At 43.7% G+C, this 13,476-nt stretch overlaps 1 protein-coding gene across 1 annotated transcript in view; it reads left to right on the forward strand.

Annotated features, from left to right (window-relative positions):
- Positions 1 to 13,476, forward strand: part of ESRRB (estrogen related receptor beta) — a 122,888-nt gene that overhangs the window by 3,069 nt on the left and 106,343 nt on the right. The window contains exon 2 of the mRNA XM_078662037.1: positions 5,180 to 5,296. Within this exon, the coding sequence (XP_078518163.1) occupies positions 5,180 to 5,296 (117 nt within the window). The remainder of the gene's footprint in view (positions 1 to 5,179; positions 5,297 to 13,476) is intronic.

Consider the following 13,476-nt stretch of genomic DNA (forward strand, 5'->3'; position numbering starts at 1 on the left):
GTCAGCCAAGAACAGGCCAAAGACCAAAGTTGACATTTATTGAGTCTCTTCCTTTGTGAACTGGTGTCGGTTTTACACACTTTTTACTACCTACTAGAAAACGTAAAGCCCCTTCTTGTCATTATATTTTATTCTTTAATTGAATGCATTTTGTTCATCTAAATTCTTACCTCATTTGCACTGTGTGTATCAGTTCTGAGTCGACTCCTACGTTCCCCATTTGAATTTAAACACAGCATCCTATGTTTTTGATTGACGAGAAATTGCCACCCTTATAATGCCATCTTCAATGCATTTTAAGCTGGACCTGCCATTTGGCGGAAGATAATAGAAATCTTTTGCTCACGCTGAAAACTAAAATATTACAACCCTGATTTCAGGTTTGGTATAATAAAAAAATGATTATATTTACCTGGTATAGATAGTCTGTAGTTATCAGGGCTATGCAACCATTAAAATAGGCACATTTCTTATTTACCAAAATTGCAGTGAAATGATTGAAACATTGCTTAAAATACGAACAGTGACATCTGGGCATTTTCAAGTGGAAATCCACCAGTGCACATTTATATCGAACAATAGAAGAACATATTGTCATGTACCATCACACAGGGCGAAGTCATAGCGGAAGGGGTACATTTTGTAGAGTTCATGAGCACCTCTGTTTCCTTAGTCTTTATTAGTGAATAGCGAGTCAAATATGGTGCACTTAGATGTAGGCACACCCTCGTGGCTTGTGCCCTTGACACCTCTCTTCCCCTGGTGTCACTCATGGATGGGGAGTTGGTTGTAAGTAGGCAAAAGGAATATTGGGGATTTCAGATTGTCCTCTAAATCTCATGCATATCGCCTTCCACCAATCTAGGGGCCATATAAAAAAATGTGCAAAATGTTGCTGTAACATTGTGTATGTGTATGTTAGAAAAGGTAATTCTTGTTTACATATGTTAAACTACGATCAAAGATAGGTTGTTGTATTAGTTTATTGTAGTAGTTTTATGGACAATAGTCCTGAAAACGGCAGCTTTTCAGTTCTAGACCTGGGCAGACAGCTTGGAAGTGTACACGGTTGCAGCCTGTATTCACACATAAAATATTCACTTTGACACTTATTACAAGTGCCCCACAGTTCCCCATGAGGCCACTAATGGGATTTGCGAGCCCCCTTTAGGACTCCCAACTGATGTGGTGTTTCCAGAGCTGCCACTCCTGAAAGCAGTGACTTCGCATGTGTTACCGGGGACACATCCTTTAGTACTTGGAGGACAAAGGCCCCCAGTAAAAAAACACACCTATGGGTTTACATGATGTAATCAGCAATGAAACACAGGTTCCTGCATATTACCGGTCCTTATCAGAGGGCCACTCCTAATAAGGGCCTTTAAATTCTACCAAATATACCTAGCTGTATATTGTTCACTCTTGGGCTATTACCTTTAAGACCATAACTGCATTAACAGTTGTTATAAGGACAGAATTCTACGTGTTAGCAATTAGAAATGCTATTATACACAATGGATTTCTATGTTTTTTTTATAGATGATAGATAACTTGTGACTTGGAGCAAAACGGTAAAGTAGTGGGGCTTTCTCTGTTCTTATTAGGGAAACATTAATTTGGTCAAAAAAGTGGTAAGTCAATTTTGCAGTATTTGCTGCTTTTGTAATAGGAACTGTAGCAAACATATTGTTCCACTCTGTATTACAGAAAGATTTTGGCACCAGGGCTAAACTATAGGGAATTGGTTGCAGAGCTATAGCTAAATGTTTAAACATGTTGGTTGCTCAAAAATCATTTTACATTTTAAAAAGAAAATGTTAGATTTATTTCCTTCCTTTTGGACATAAATAGGACAAAACATTTAGTTACTTATATAAAAAAATGTAAATGATTGATTGTGCATGAAACTTAGTTCCAGCTTTCACATTTGGAGAGTCAACACAATGCGTTTTCTCTATTTTATATATGTAAATACAGCAAATATAGCATACAATCCGTTTGTGAATTTGTTTACCTTTATATATTTACCCTTTGCTTCATTTCCTTTTACTCAAGCAGCGAATATGGCGCAAATGGAAATGCCCAGAGTTTTGGCACCATTCTACATTTTCTGTGTTATGGCCTAGTGGCATGTGTTAAAAGGGTTCAATCTCAGAAAGTTGAATATGGGTGTGGTAGCATAGCAAGTAATGTCTTCCATGGTGTAACCTGAGGGTCGGATGTGTAAATTCTGGTTGATTAGATGAAGATCGAAGTATTTTTATTTTAAATCCTTGAATTCACAATATATTCATACCTCGTTTCTCCTGTACATAAATACTCAGATATACTAGCCATTTTATGTATATTTCTTAAATTTTCCTTGATGAAGGATCCTTTGTTTGTCTGTGGTGGGTTTTGTTTCTCTCGTTGGAGTTTTGTTAATTGGTTATCTCCTTCAAATTTCTTCTTGACTAGCTGCGCCACTCGCCCCCTCTCACACCCTTTGATCAGCATCATGGTTCTCCTCAGTTCTCCCAATCCTGGTTTGATTCATTCTCCTTACTTTCGCCAAAATAGTGTAAATCTCTTCTCCTCGTCATCCACTCTGCCACGTCCTCTCACTTATTTCTGTCTCATCTTAAAGATCAACTTAACTTCCCCATTGTAGCATATTGTATTTTCCTATTCAATGCTCAGTTCTGTTTTTATTCATTGTTAAGCTCTTTGGCAAAAGCGCTACATAAATTCAACAAATGCAAGAATTAAAAGAGTGAAAGGAAAACATTCAGTTTCACTGAGCCACAATCCCAGGGAACACCTTTAGTTTAGCATATTAAAATATGTACACCATTGGTGTAAATGTTTCGCACAATTGTATGGTTTCCGATGCGGTATAAACCTATAACACTGTAGTGTAGCGTGTGAATTTTTCCTCTTCAGAGTATACTGGCTTTTGAAACAGCTTGAGGTCTAATAGACGCCCCTGCCCTTTTGGCCTCCCATATTGATGGAACAGTCATGAAATGATGCCATTTCCCGACAGACTGCCGTTGAGTTGGTCCCATGATGATTAATTCCTCATGCACATTTTTCTTGTTTCTACAGACGACTTCTCATTGTTATTTTTCTTATCTTCCCATTTATCTGTAATTTGATGCTCACAGCCGTCGCATATTTACCTTTCTTCCTTCATTGTGCCTTTTCATCCTCAGGTCTTTAAGTTAAGATATTTTTTACTTGTGCCTAATCAAAGCTGACCCTCAAACTCTTCTTTGTGCTCTTAATGTGAGGACAGATAGCTGGTCTCTAAATTTTCTACCTTCAGTGATCTTTGTGTTTGCGGAAGATCAGTATCCCTTTCCCTCTTTATCCATGTTCTTTATGTTTCCATTAATAGTTAATGTCCCTGCCCTTCACTTCCATGTTTTTTGTGCGTTATTGGTTGGCTAAAACTGAAATCCTTAGGTTCACATGATTTCCATGTATGAACAAATGTTTGCTCAGTCCTTCTCGGGCATGTTTCATGTGTTAAACGATGACCATTGTTAGAATCCTTATACTCTCATGATTTCCATGTACATGCAATGTTTGCTTAGACCTTTTATTCCATGTTTGTCATATGTTTGTAGGTGGTTGTTCCCTTAATTTTCCTTTGCCATGTTCTTCGAGTCCGTCGATTGTTGAAGCCAGAGTGCATGTTTCACAAAGTCCAATTGATGCATGGCAGTGAGGATATCCGGGATCTTCTTTCCCCAGTACCTACATATAAGTGATCCATCACACTTATTCTCAGTGCTCCTCACGTACTGACCTCTCTTCAATTCCTTTCCTCAGCGCTCTTTGTGGAATTGGTGCCCTGCATCTCTCCCCTCTACCTCCTGTATTAGACTTTCAAGACCCTGTATTATACTTTCAAGACCTAGAGGGCCTTCCCAAGTTGTGACTCTTTAAATTATCTCTTTCACCCTAGGTTGAGATGAGCACTATGTCCTTGCTCTCTCTCCCCCTCACACTTCACTACTCACTCCTCTCTACTTCATATCTTTAATCTTTTAACCTCCAGTACTTCAAAATGTGTCTGCTGTAACTTAACATTGCATGCACCTTCCAGAAAATCCAGGAAAGCAAGTCACTCGTTTTGCCTCTGCAATTCGTTTTTTGTTCGCCCTGGTGCCGTGTCTTATATATTTGTACTTATTATATTGACATGTTGCTTCAGTCGTTGTTACTGCAGTTCCCCAAGTTTCTTCTAAAATGTCATACTGCTATGTGACATTGCTTACTCCCCTTTTTAATGCATTTATATTTGTTTTGCGAATGTAAATTAGTATCTGGCCTCCAGGTTGCTTTTTTCCTATTCATGCATATATTTGCCTTGACTTAATTACGTAATTTGCCTTTTCTGTTCAAAGTTGTGTGAAACCTGATTACCATCTTTGTGCTATACAGAAACACACAAATATATAAGTATATAAATAAATAGATTAAGTGGTGCTTGAATTATCGTTCACTTCCAGTCTTTTTGTCTCCAGGATAGTTGGCCTTCCAATGCTTCGAGTTCCATTGAATGGCTGCATAACAATGTCAAATGATAGTATCTGTGTCTTACAGGGAGGCTGGCCAGCAATTCCAGCTTTAGGGCTTGTGGCGCCTGGTGCAATAATATTTTTGGGTGCCCCCCCAATAGCCTCCTTCTCAACTCATTCCCTCATTACCACTCTCCAACAGTGCCCATTATCTCTCCAAGTCCCTCTCTGACATAGATTTCATGTTTTATAGTGCTATTCAGAGTTCATTCACACTCAGTTCTGTGTTCTGCGTGGGACACGTTCTTTGCAGCAGGCACATTTACCATCTGCACTACTTTATGATGAGTCAAAACTTCCACTAGACAAAACTCCATCTCTCTCCAGCAGGAACATTTAATCACCAGTTATCTTTACATTTGTATTGCTGCTTGAAATCTATTGCACTCAGATGAACTCTGAAGCAACTGCTTTTAAACCCATAAGTTATAATTAAATACAGCGCTCCCACCCCCTTCTCCCCATTGGCGCCAGGTGCAGCTGTACCAGTCAAGCCGCTCTAAAGCTGGCCCTACTGGCCAGGATAGTCCTCTTTCTTTGTGAACAGAGTATGAAAGACAAATCACAAAAGTTACCTTGTTTCTACTTAAACTGGCTTTTTTTCATTTCAGGAAATATTGAATACAGTTGTCCAGCTACAAACGAATGCGAGATAACAAAGAGGAGGCGGAAATCATGCCAGGCCTGCCGGTTCATGAAATGTCTGAAAGTGGGAATGTTAAAGGAAGGTAAGCAGGAATGTGAGATCAGGGGCTCTGGCCTGGGCACAAGAGAAATTGTGAAGTCAGCTGTCTTAGAAAGAAGGTAAGGAGTGAGAATACTGATGTGCAGGGGAAAAAGCATGTATACGAAAAAGTCATCTGGCTCTGTCCTAGGAAGGGGGCTGTGGGAACTTGTTCAGGTGGTCTAAGGATAGTCAGGGGTTATTGGACTTCAGTCTGTATGTTATGTGTTTTTAATAGTGCACTATCACCTGTGAGGGTATCCTGGTCCTTTGGGAGGTGTGTGAGGCTAGCCTCAGAGGGTTGGGGACTTACTCAAATGGTCAAGTCTTCAGCTTCTTGGGGTAATCAGCAAAGGAGGAGAAGGAGCCTGTAGTGTAGTGTGGGAGGTAATTTCACACTTTAGAAGCGATGTAAGAGAATGCACAACCTCCTGATCTAGCTTTGCGTATGCATGGGACATGACATGTGCTTGTGTGAGTTCAGCTGAGTTCGAAGAGCCCGGAGAGTTAGTGGAACTACTGCACGTGGCTGTACAGGTAGGCTGGGCCTGTGTTGCCCAATGCTATATATGTGTGCGCGAGGAGCTTGGATTGTGTGCACTCTTTTATTAGGAGCTAATTGAGTTCCCTCAGGTGTGGTGTGATGTGAGCTGGGGTGGGAGGTTGAGGACAGTCTGGCTGCTGCATTCTAACCGGTCTGAAGGCTTATTGTGAGTTGGTTGGTTATTTGCGCATAGAGGGCATTCCTATAGTCCAGTCTGTTGGTGATGAAGGCTTGAGTGACAGTTTTCATGGTATTATTGGGTAGTCACTTGAATATCTTTTTCAGCATTCTCAAGGTGTGGAACCAGGACGTGGCAACTGTGTTGACTTGTGCTGAACATATCCAATCAATCAATCATGATTCCGAGGTTTCTTGCTTGTGTGCTGAGTATTGGAAGTGAGGCCGAGATCTGTAGGCCACTAGGTGTCACCAATTGCATCAATCTGAACCATTAACCTCTGGGGTCCTGGTGACACCTTGCTGTTGGATCAAAAAACTAAGCACTACATACACCCTTTTAGTACAGTCCAGGGATAAGCAGAGACAATAACAAAATTAAATACAACTACTATTTCAGCCAGTGCTTTTTTTTTATTTGAACAGGTTTTATTTGTCATGGTTCACATAAACTGCATAGCTCCGCATCCTGGAGACTACTGCACACATCAATTATGCAAAAAAGAATGACATTGACATTTCTGAAAATGAATGAACCACATTAGAACAAACCCCCCTCCCTTAACCCCCCACCCCGATTACGCTCACGTCACCAGAGAAAAGTATAATACCTCAGGAGCAATACAATAATCCCATCAGCCACCCAACACAGTCCGGAGTTCACACACTCATCAATCCGGCAAGCGAACATCCCCCTCCGGTAGCGGATCTAAATCTAGTCCCCGGTAGTCTGCCCACCTTTTCCAAATTCTATAGTGCTTGCGGGGCACCCCCTAGCAATGAAGACCGGCTGCTCGAGCCCCATACAAAAATCCATCCTGTTTCTTCAGGCAGCCAGTGAGGGGGCCCGGGGCGCCTTCCAAAACCTGGCAATATCCCTCTTTGCCAACGTGAGACCTAGTAACAGGAGGTGACGCTTATACCTATTGCCCCCTACTCCCTCTAGAACATGTAGCAGGGCCAGGCGCGGCGTGTAGGGAAGCTCTCAGCCCAATACCTCAGACAAGCAGGAGAACACCCCCCTCCAGAAGCGAGATAGTGCGGGGCAACTCCAGACTGTATGCAAAAGTGCACCCTCCTCCCGCCGACAGCGGAGACACTCGGGTGATCCGATCGTTCTTGCCCTCCACAACCGTACCCTGGTGAAATGCACCCTGTGCAGGTATCTGAATTGTATCAACCGCAGGCGCGTGGCTATTGCAGACACCGCGGGCTTGCTAAAGCCTCTGCCCAGTCCGCCTCCTCCAGTTCACCTACATCTTCCTCCCATGCTGTCTTTAGCCTCTGCAGATTCGTGAAGCAGTGAAGTACCAATGTCTGGTATAGGCGAGATATCTTGTGGTCCAGTAGTTCCCCTAAAAAAGACCTTTGCTTCTATGGGGCTAAAATCAGGGAGAGACTCCAGACCCTCTAGACTAGGTGGCAAAGCATGTCGGAACTGCAAATATCGAGAGAACTGGGAACGTGGCATCCCATATTCGTCCTGCAACTCCTGAAACGATTTAAGTGTCAGGTCTGTCATAACGTCCCCCAGGACCGAAATACCTATAGAGTCCCATCCCAGGAAAACCTGCAAGGCCGCCAACTGAGGCAAACGCCCGTTGCCCCAAAGAGGAGTCTCCCGGGTCAAGACATTCCACCACCCCATCCTGCCCTGGGCCTGCCTCCAAATATGGAACACCACTCGCGTGGCCGGGTTCAGAAGCTTCCAAAGCAGTGCCGAATATAATAGCGTGTGCAGAGAGTTGGTGCCCATAAGCTGATGCTCAACCGCGTAGGCTGGGTCCTCCCTGTCCCCGTACCACCACTCATTGAGGACCAACAGATGTGCAGCTTGGTAATAGGAGAGAACATCCGAGGTAGCAAGACCACCGGTGTAGGTAGATAAAAAACAGGTACGTAGCGCCCCCTTCCCACAAAAACCCTCCCAGTGCTGAGTTCACCTGCCGGAACCATCGAGGTGAAATCTGGAAGGGATGATTCTGTAATTGATATAGGAGACGGGGAAGCGCTACCATCTTGAAGATGGCCGACCTACCGTATATAGTCAAGGGCATGCAGGACCACACCTTAATGTCTTCCTGTGTTCGATCCCACACCAGGACCAGATTGTGTTCCCTGGACACTGCCGGTACGTCTGACAAAAAGACTCCCAAATACTTCAGCCCCCCCCCCCATCGCCAGTTGAAAGATTGCTTCTACTTTAAAATGAAAAAAGTACTTTATTTCTCACAAAACTACATACTACTTCAAGATATAAACGAAGTTGGAGAAACAACAAGCAATTCCATCCTTGCTTAACATAATAAACAGAGGTCTGTCTATTGTCTTTGTAAAGGGGTTTTCACAATCGATAAGCCACTGCCTATATTTTTGACAACAGGTCACCTTTACCTATGGGCTTTGATAAAAGATTTTCATAATGAGTAAACTACTATCTGTTTGCTTTACCAACAGGTTTTCACAACAAATCACCCCCTGCCTGCAGACTTTCACAGAGAGTTTTTCATATGTATTGAGCTATAACTTATTGGTTTATCAAGGGGCTCTTCACAATCAATCACGCAGTGCTATGGGCTGTGAAAACAGGGTTCTGTGGCTTATTAGATAAGTAAAGAGTTAGGGGCGGTTTCAGAGTTTGGCGGACATGGTACTCTCTTGCAGCAGTGAACAAGTTCCCTGTGTGCCAAACTCTTGGTCCATCCGTTCCTTTTTTAGTCGGGCAGACTTACGCCGCTGAAGTAAAATTTAGTCCATCAGGGTAAACCTTCATCCAACTGCCCAAGGGAGTACTGGCCGTTGGAGGTAAGCCATCTGATCGGCCATCCTATTTAGATTGGGTGGTTGGATGTTGTTTTTTACTGTATATCGCTGCCAGGAATATCATGACAGTGAGGGACAGTAAAAATAAAACTATCTGAAACTTTACCCATTCGTGAACCTTAAAAATTCCTGTGACCCATAACAGAAATGAAAGCATGTACACGAACCTTAAAAAAAATCTTAAAATGTTTATGATAACAGCCCCCTAATCCCTAGTCAACCAAACCCATTCCCACCACTGAGCCCTAAAAACCTTTACCCCTAAACAATCTCCATCTCTAAATCCTAAAAATCATTATCTCATAAAAAACCTAGAACCCTAAAAACAAAACCATTAAACCATATACCTAAACACCCCCGCAGTTATAGTTAGGACCACATTTCTATAGGAAAATCATTATTTGGTTTGCTAATAACTTTGGCACAGTTTAACAAATGTTCACAAAACTTTCTAAAAAAAAGTACATCTCCTTCAGCTATTTCCTAAAAAGCTTTGGGAGTGAGCCGTCAAGTGGGGGCCAATAAAAAGGGGGTACACAATCACGTTTTTCCCAAAGGGAAATTGAACAGTGATAGTGTAAAAACTGTTAAACTAATTACACCAGATTTGGCAGGAAGCTAGATCATGGTTCAGAAAGTGTGCTTTCTCCAGAGAGTGTGCTCATTCAATATTCACTGCTCTCTGAAGGAGCGCCTCATAATGCCCTTCGTGGGCTAATTTAAATGTATTTGGATGCATGGTGGTGCTCTAATCTGGGAAGGGCCCCACCCGCTTTTTTTAAATGTAGTTGGGGGCTGAAGGGAGTACTGCAGCCACCCAGAAATACTTCAAAAATGAACCTTATGTTTCTTAGAGACTATGTAACATGACCTCAGAAAATGTTGATAATTTCTTTAAGCATTCTCAGAGCTGGAGAATATGCTCTTCAGCTTGTGAATACAGGGACCTCTTGGGCTTTTGGCTGCATTATGTGACTTGAGGAGTGCAAAAGAAAAAATATGATTCTTATTTAGCATTGTTTTTACTACAAATCCTTTATTGACTGTGTTGGACCTGCGATAGGCAAGCCCAGCACAAAGGGGGGTAGCTTGGCTTGAGTGACAAGGCGGTAGAAGGCTGTTGTGTTAAGCCGGCTATGACCAAATAATAACTCCCTGCACACCACACAAAAAGAAGGACACCACACCACTGTTATAGAAAAATACGTTTCGTTTATGTAAAAGTTCTCTGGGTTTGAAGGAAGTTCACTTAGGTAATCACATTCACATTTCTTACATGGGTTTGATTAGCTGTGTACTGGTTTCTCAGGAATAAATAGTTGGACTCTAATAAATAAATATACTGGATAAATATCAGGATTCAATACATTAGAATAAATATCAGCAATGACTGGAATAAATATCAGCAATGACTGGAATAAATATCAGCAATGACTGGAATAAATATCAGCAATGACTGGAATAATTATCAGCAATGACTGGAATAAATATCAGCAATGACTGGAATAAATATCAGCAATGACTGGACAGTTTCCTAGCAGGTTAGATACTGATCGTTTCACATAAATATCACAGGGTCATTCTGGTATCGCTGCCACCAATTAATCACTTTCAGGGTAAACACATTACGTTTGTCATTCAATGCGGAATGCCTGCTCTTACAGTTTTTGAAGTGTTCACGGGTTCGGGCTCTCTGGCACAAGATACGCGTGTTAATCCCTTAGTTGCACTCACAACTCATTGCGCGTATATCTGGAAGATAAAGGCATAAAATGACTACGGCAATTACACTCCGCGGCCAGCCGGTTCAATGCTGCTGCTGCCGGAGGAGTCTGTGCGCTTCTGTCAGCGCAGGCGGGATTTCCGAAGGCGGCTCCAGTTCACGAGTCTTGGGACCGTCGAACGGGCTGCCGGAGGGGCCAAAACACCTGCGCGCACAGTTCAAAATGAGACCGCATCACAGTTCCACAACAACGCGGCAACTTCAGGGGTAGAGACGGCCCACCTCACTTCGGCGGCGCCGGTAAGCGCTCCAGTCAGTATGGCACTTCTCCCAAGGGCGAAGGGGGGTTCCAGGGGCTCCGCGATCCTCCCTCCGAGCTCACTCACGGGGGGGTTCCCGCCCACACACCAGCTCCCAAGTCACTCGGGCAGGGCAGAGACAGTAATCTCGCCCAAATGAAGGCCAGCCTTTCCCCGCCCCAGCGCAGCACCTCACCTTCTATCCACAAACAGCCAGTCGACGGCGGTGGGTTCGGAGACGTCCGAACGCCCGCCAGGAGGCACTTAAGTTGAAGGTGGCACTTTTAAGAGTTGCAGTTGCGATCTCACCACTGGGGGGCGGGGAGGCTCTAACTATGGCCAAAGTCTCTGAGGGGCAATTGGGCACTCGCTGACCAGGCGCTGAAGGCTAGAGGTCACTGCTCACGCTTCTGACTGGAACGCCAGTCAGGGTCCACGCCAGCAACCTCTGCTGCTCTTCTGCCTGCGCTTTCAGCTGCCTCAGGGGGTTAACAGGGCAGGTGTCAATCTGGGGTCAAGTCCTCTTCTTCTGGTGTTCTTTGATCATTCTTTTTATGGCCGCCAGGGACTGGGCCTTTTATAGCCCGTGCCCTAGGATGCCAGCACGAGCCAGAAGGTTCTAGAACCTTCCCTGGCTATGTCAATGACATGGCCCTTTCAAGGTATCTTTTTGGTCATTAGGAGCCACCGTACTAGGCTTCCTAAGGCAGCCATTTTGTGTACTGGTAACTTCTGAGGGGATTCCTGTCAGGTTTGCAGGTTACACAAAGTGCGCCAAAACCTTCAAAGGGTCAGAGGTCAGAGGGGCTCCAATGGGAGTCACTCTCATAGGGGACAATGGTGTCCACCATTTTAGGGTTGACAACCCCAGTTGGTTATGCCACTGGTTCCGTCAGGCGCCTTGTACATAGGTGCCAGGAACTTGGTGAGCAACTGGGCATCAAAGAGCATCTAGCCCCATGGGACAACACACAAAAAGGTCCTGGTAGACAAAGAAAAAGCGACAAATTTTAGGAGGCACGGGGGAACAAAATAAATCATAGTGTGAGGGGACTCTCAGAAGCAGACAGGTCTAACAGACTGACATTGCACTGAAACCATGACAAAACCCATATGTTTTACTTTTATATTTTGACTGTGACTTACATTAACAATTAATATAAATTCACTGAAGAAATCCAAAGGGTAAAGTGATAGTTGTAGATAGGTATTCCAAAAAACCTTAGCAATTCACCGAAAAAAGAAAGGTTAAAGGGACAATATAGTAATGTGAAAATGTCAGTACCATTTTAAACAACCAAAATCACTGATTTCACCATTAGTAGTTATCTCAAGTAACTGTAGCTCATGCCCTACAGCAACTATAACGCACAACCTTGCCATGCATTGCTAATTACGTCAATGTATTGCACCACTCATCACATGTTCTATGACATAATTGATAACATTACTGCTGACATCTGAAATGACATCAATGATGAAAACAGTGTGCACTGTGCTATGTGTGTTCAGTGAATATATGTGTATGTTTGTATAACTATATACATACATTTATTTATGTGTGTGTATGCACAGACACACACATGCATCCTATCTTCATCACTGCATATATTGATGAACAAAATGTGTGCTAAACCTTTCTCAGCTGGCGTGCCCTTCCTGTCTGCTCATCTGCTCAAGGTGACCCCCGGGACTTGTGTGACAATTAAACACACTCTTGTGGATCAGCATTAATGCCTCATTTCCCTCAGTCCCTCCTGGGATTGTGGAGAAGGGAGGGGGATGCAGCGGGGGACACGAGTGAGCAGCCAATGCGCAGTGATTGCTCGATATGTGTTTACCTGCATTATCAGCAGCATCTCAACCAGTGCTGGGTAAAGTGCCCTTGATATAAATTCTTCCTGTGATCATGGTGCCCTGGTGATCAACGTGTCCTTGTCTCAGAAAGGGTTTTAAGCTGGTGTCAGCAAAGCGCCCTGATAGCATGCGAGTCGTTTGTGTCTGTTTGTAGAGTTCTTCTGGCAAATTGTTGTTACAAATTAGATGGGGCAGCCGACCTTTGTAAACCCTCGTCATACAACCCAGTTGTGTAGGTGGGAGGCTTACACCCATCAAATATATTTTTGGTGTTGCCTCATTTTCAAGCCTCATGTCAAAGAAGAAACAGGTTTGCCCTCGACTAATACACTAATGCTGCATCACCCAGGAAGTGGGGCAAAGCTGGTGCATCCATCTCAGGACCCCTATGAACAGAGGCATGATGGTCCCCCGGGAACCACACAATACACCCTAGGGAAGGAGAGAGAGGGTCCCTGACTCCCTGAAAGGAAGGCCCGGTGCCTTGGCAGGGACAACAGCTGGGCAACCATTAGATGCAAAAGACACACAATTAATGGACAGAATGCAGAACAAATCAAAACATTCACCCCCAGTCAAGAGATCTGGGTTAAATCCATCATTCTTTTGCTCACCATGCCACCCCAGTTTAGACCTGGCCATATGCATATCAGTCTTGACCCTGTGCCTCATGGGAACAGTCCAGCCCGAACTGCCAAGCCAGGTCCTCCCTGGACCGGAAACAAGCATCCCAGGACCGGTTTAGGGGTTTCACCCCTCTT

This window comes from Lissotriton helveticus, chromosome 9, assembly GCF_964261635.1.
Source record: "Lissotriton helveticus chromosome 9, aLisHel1.1, whole genome shotgun sequence".
Classification (NCBI taxonomy): Eukaryota; Metazoa; Chordata; class Amphibia; order Caudata; family Salamandridae; genus Lissotriton; species Lissotriton helveticus.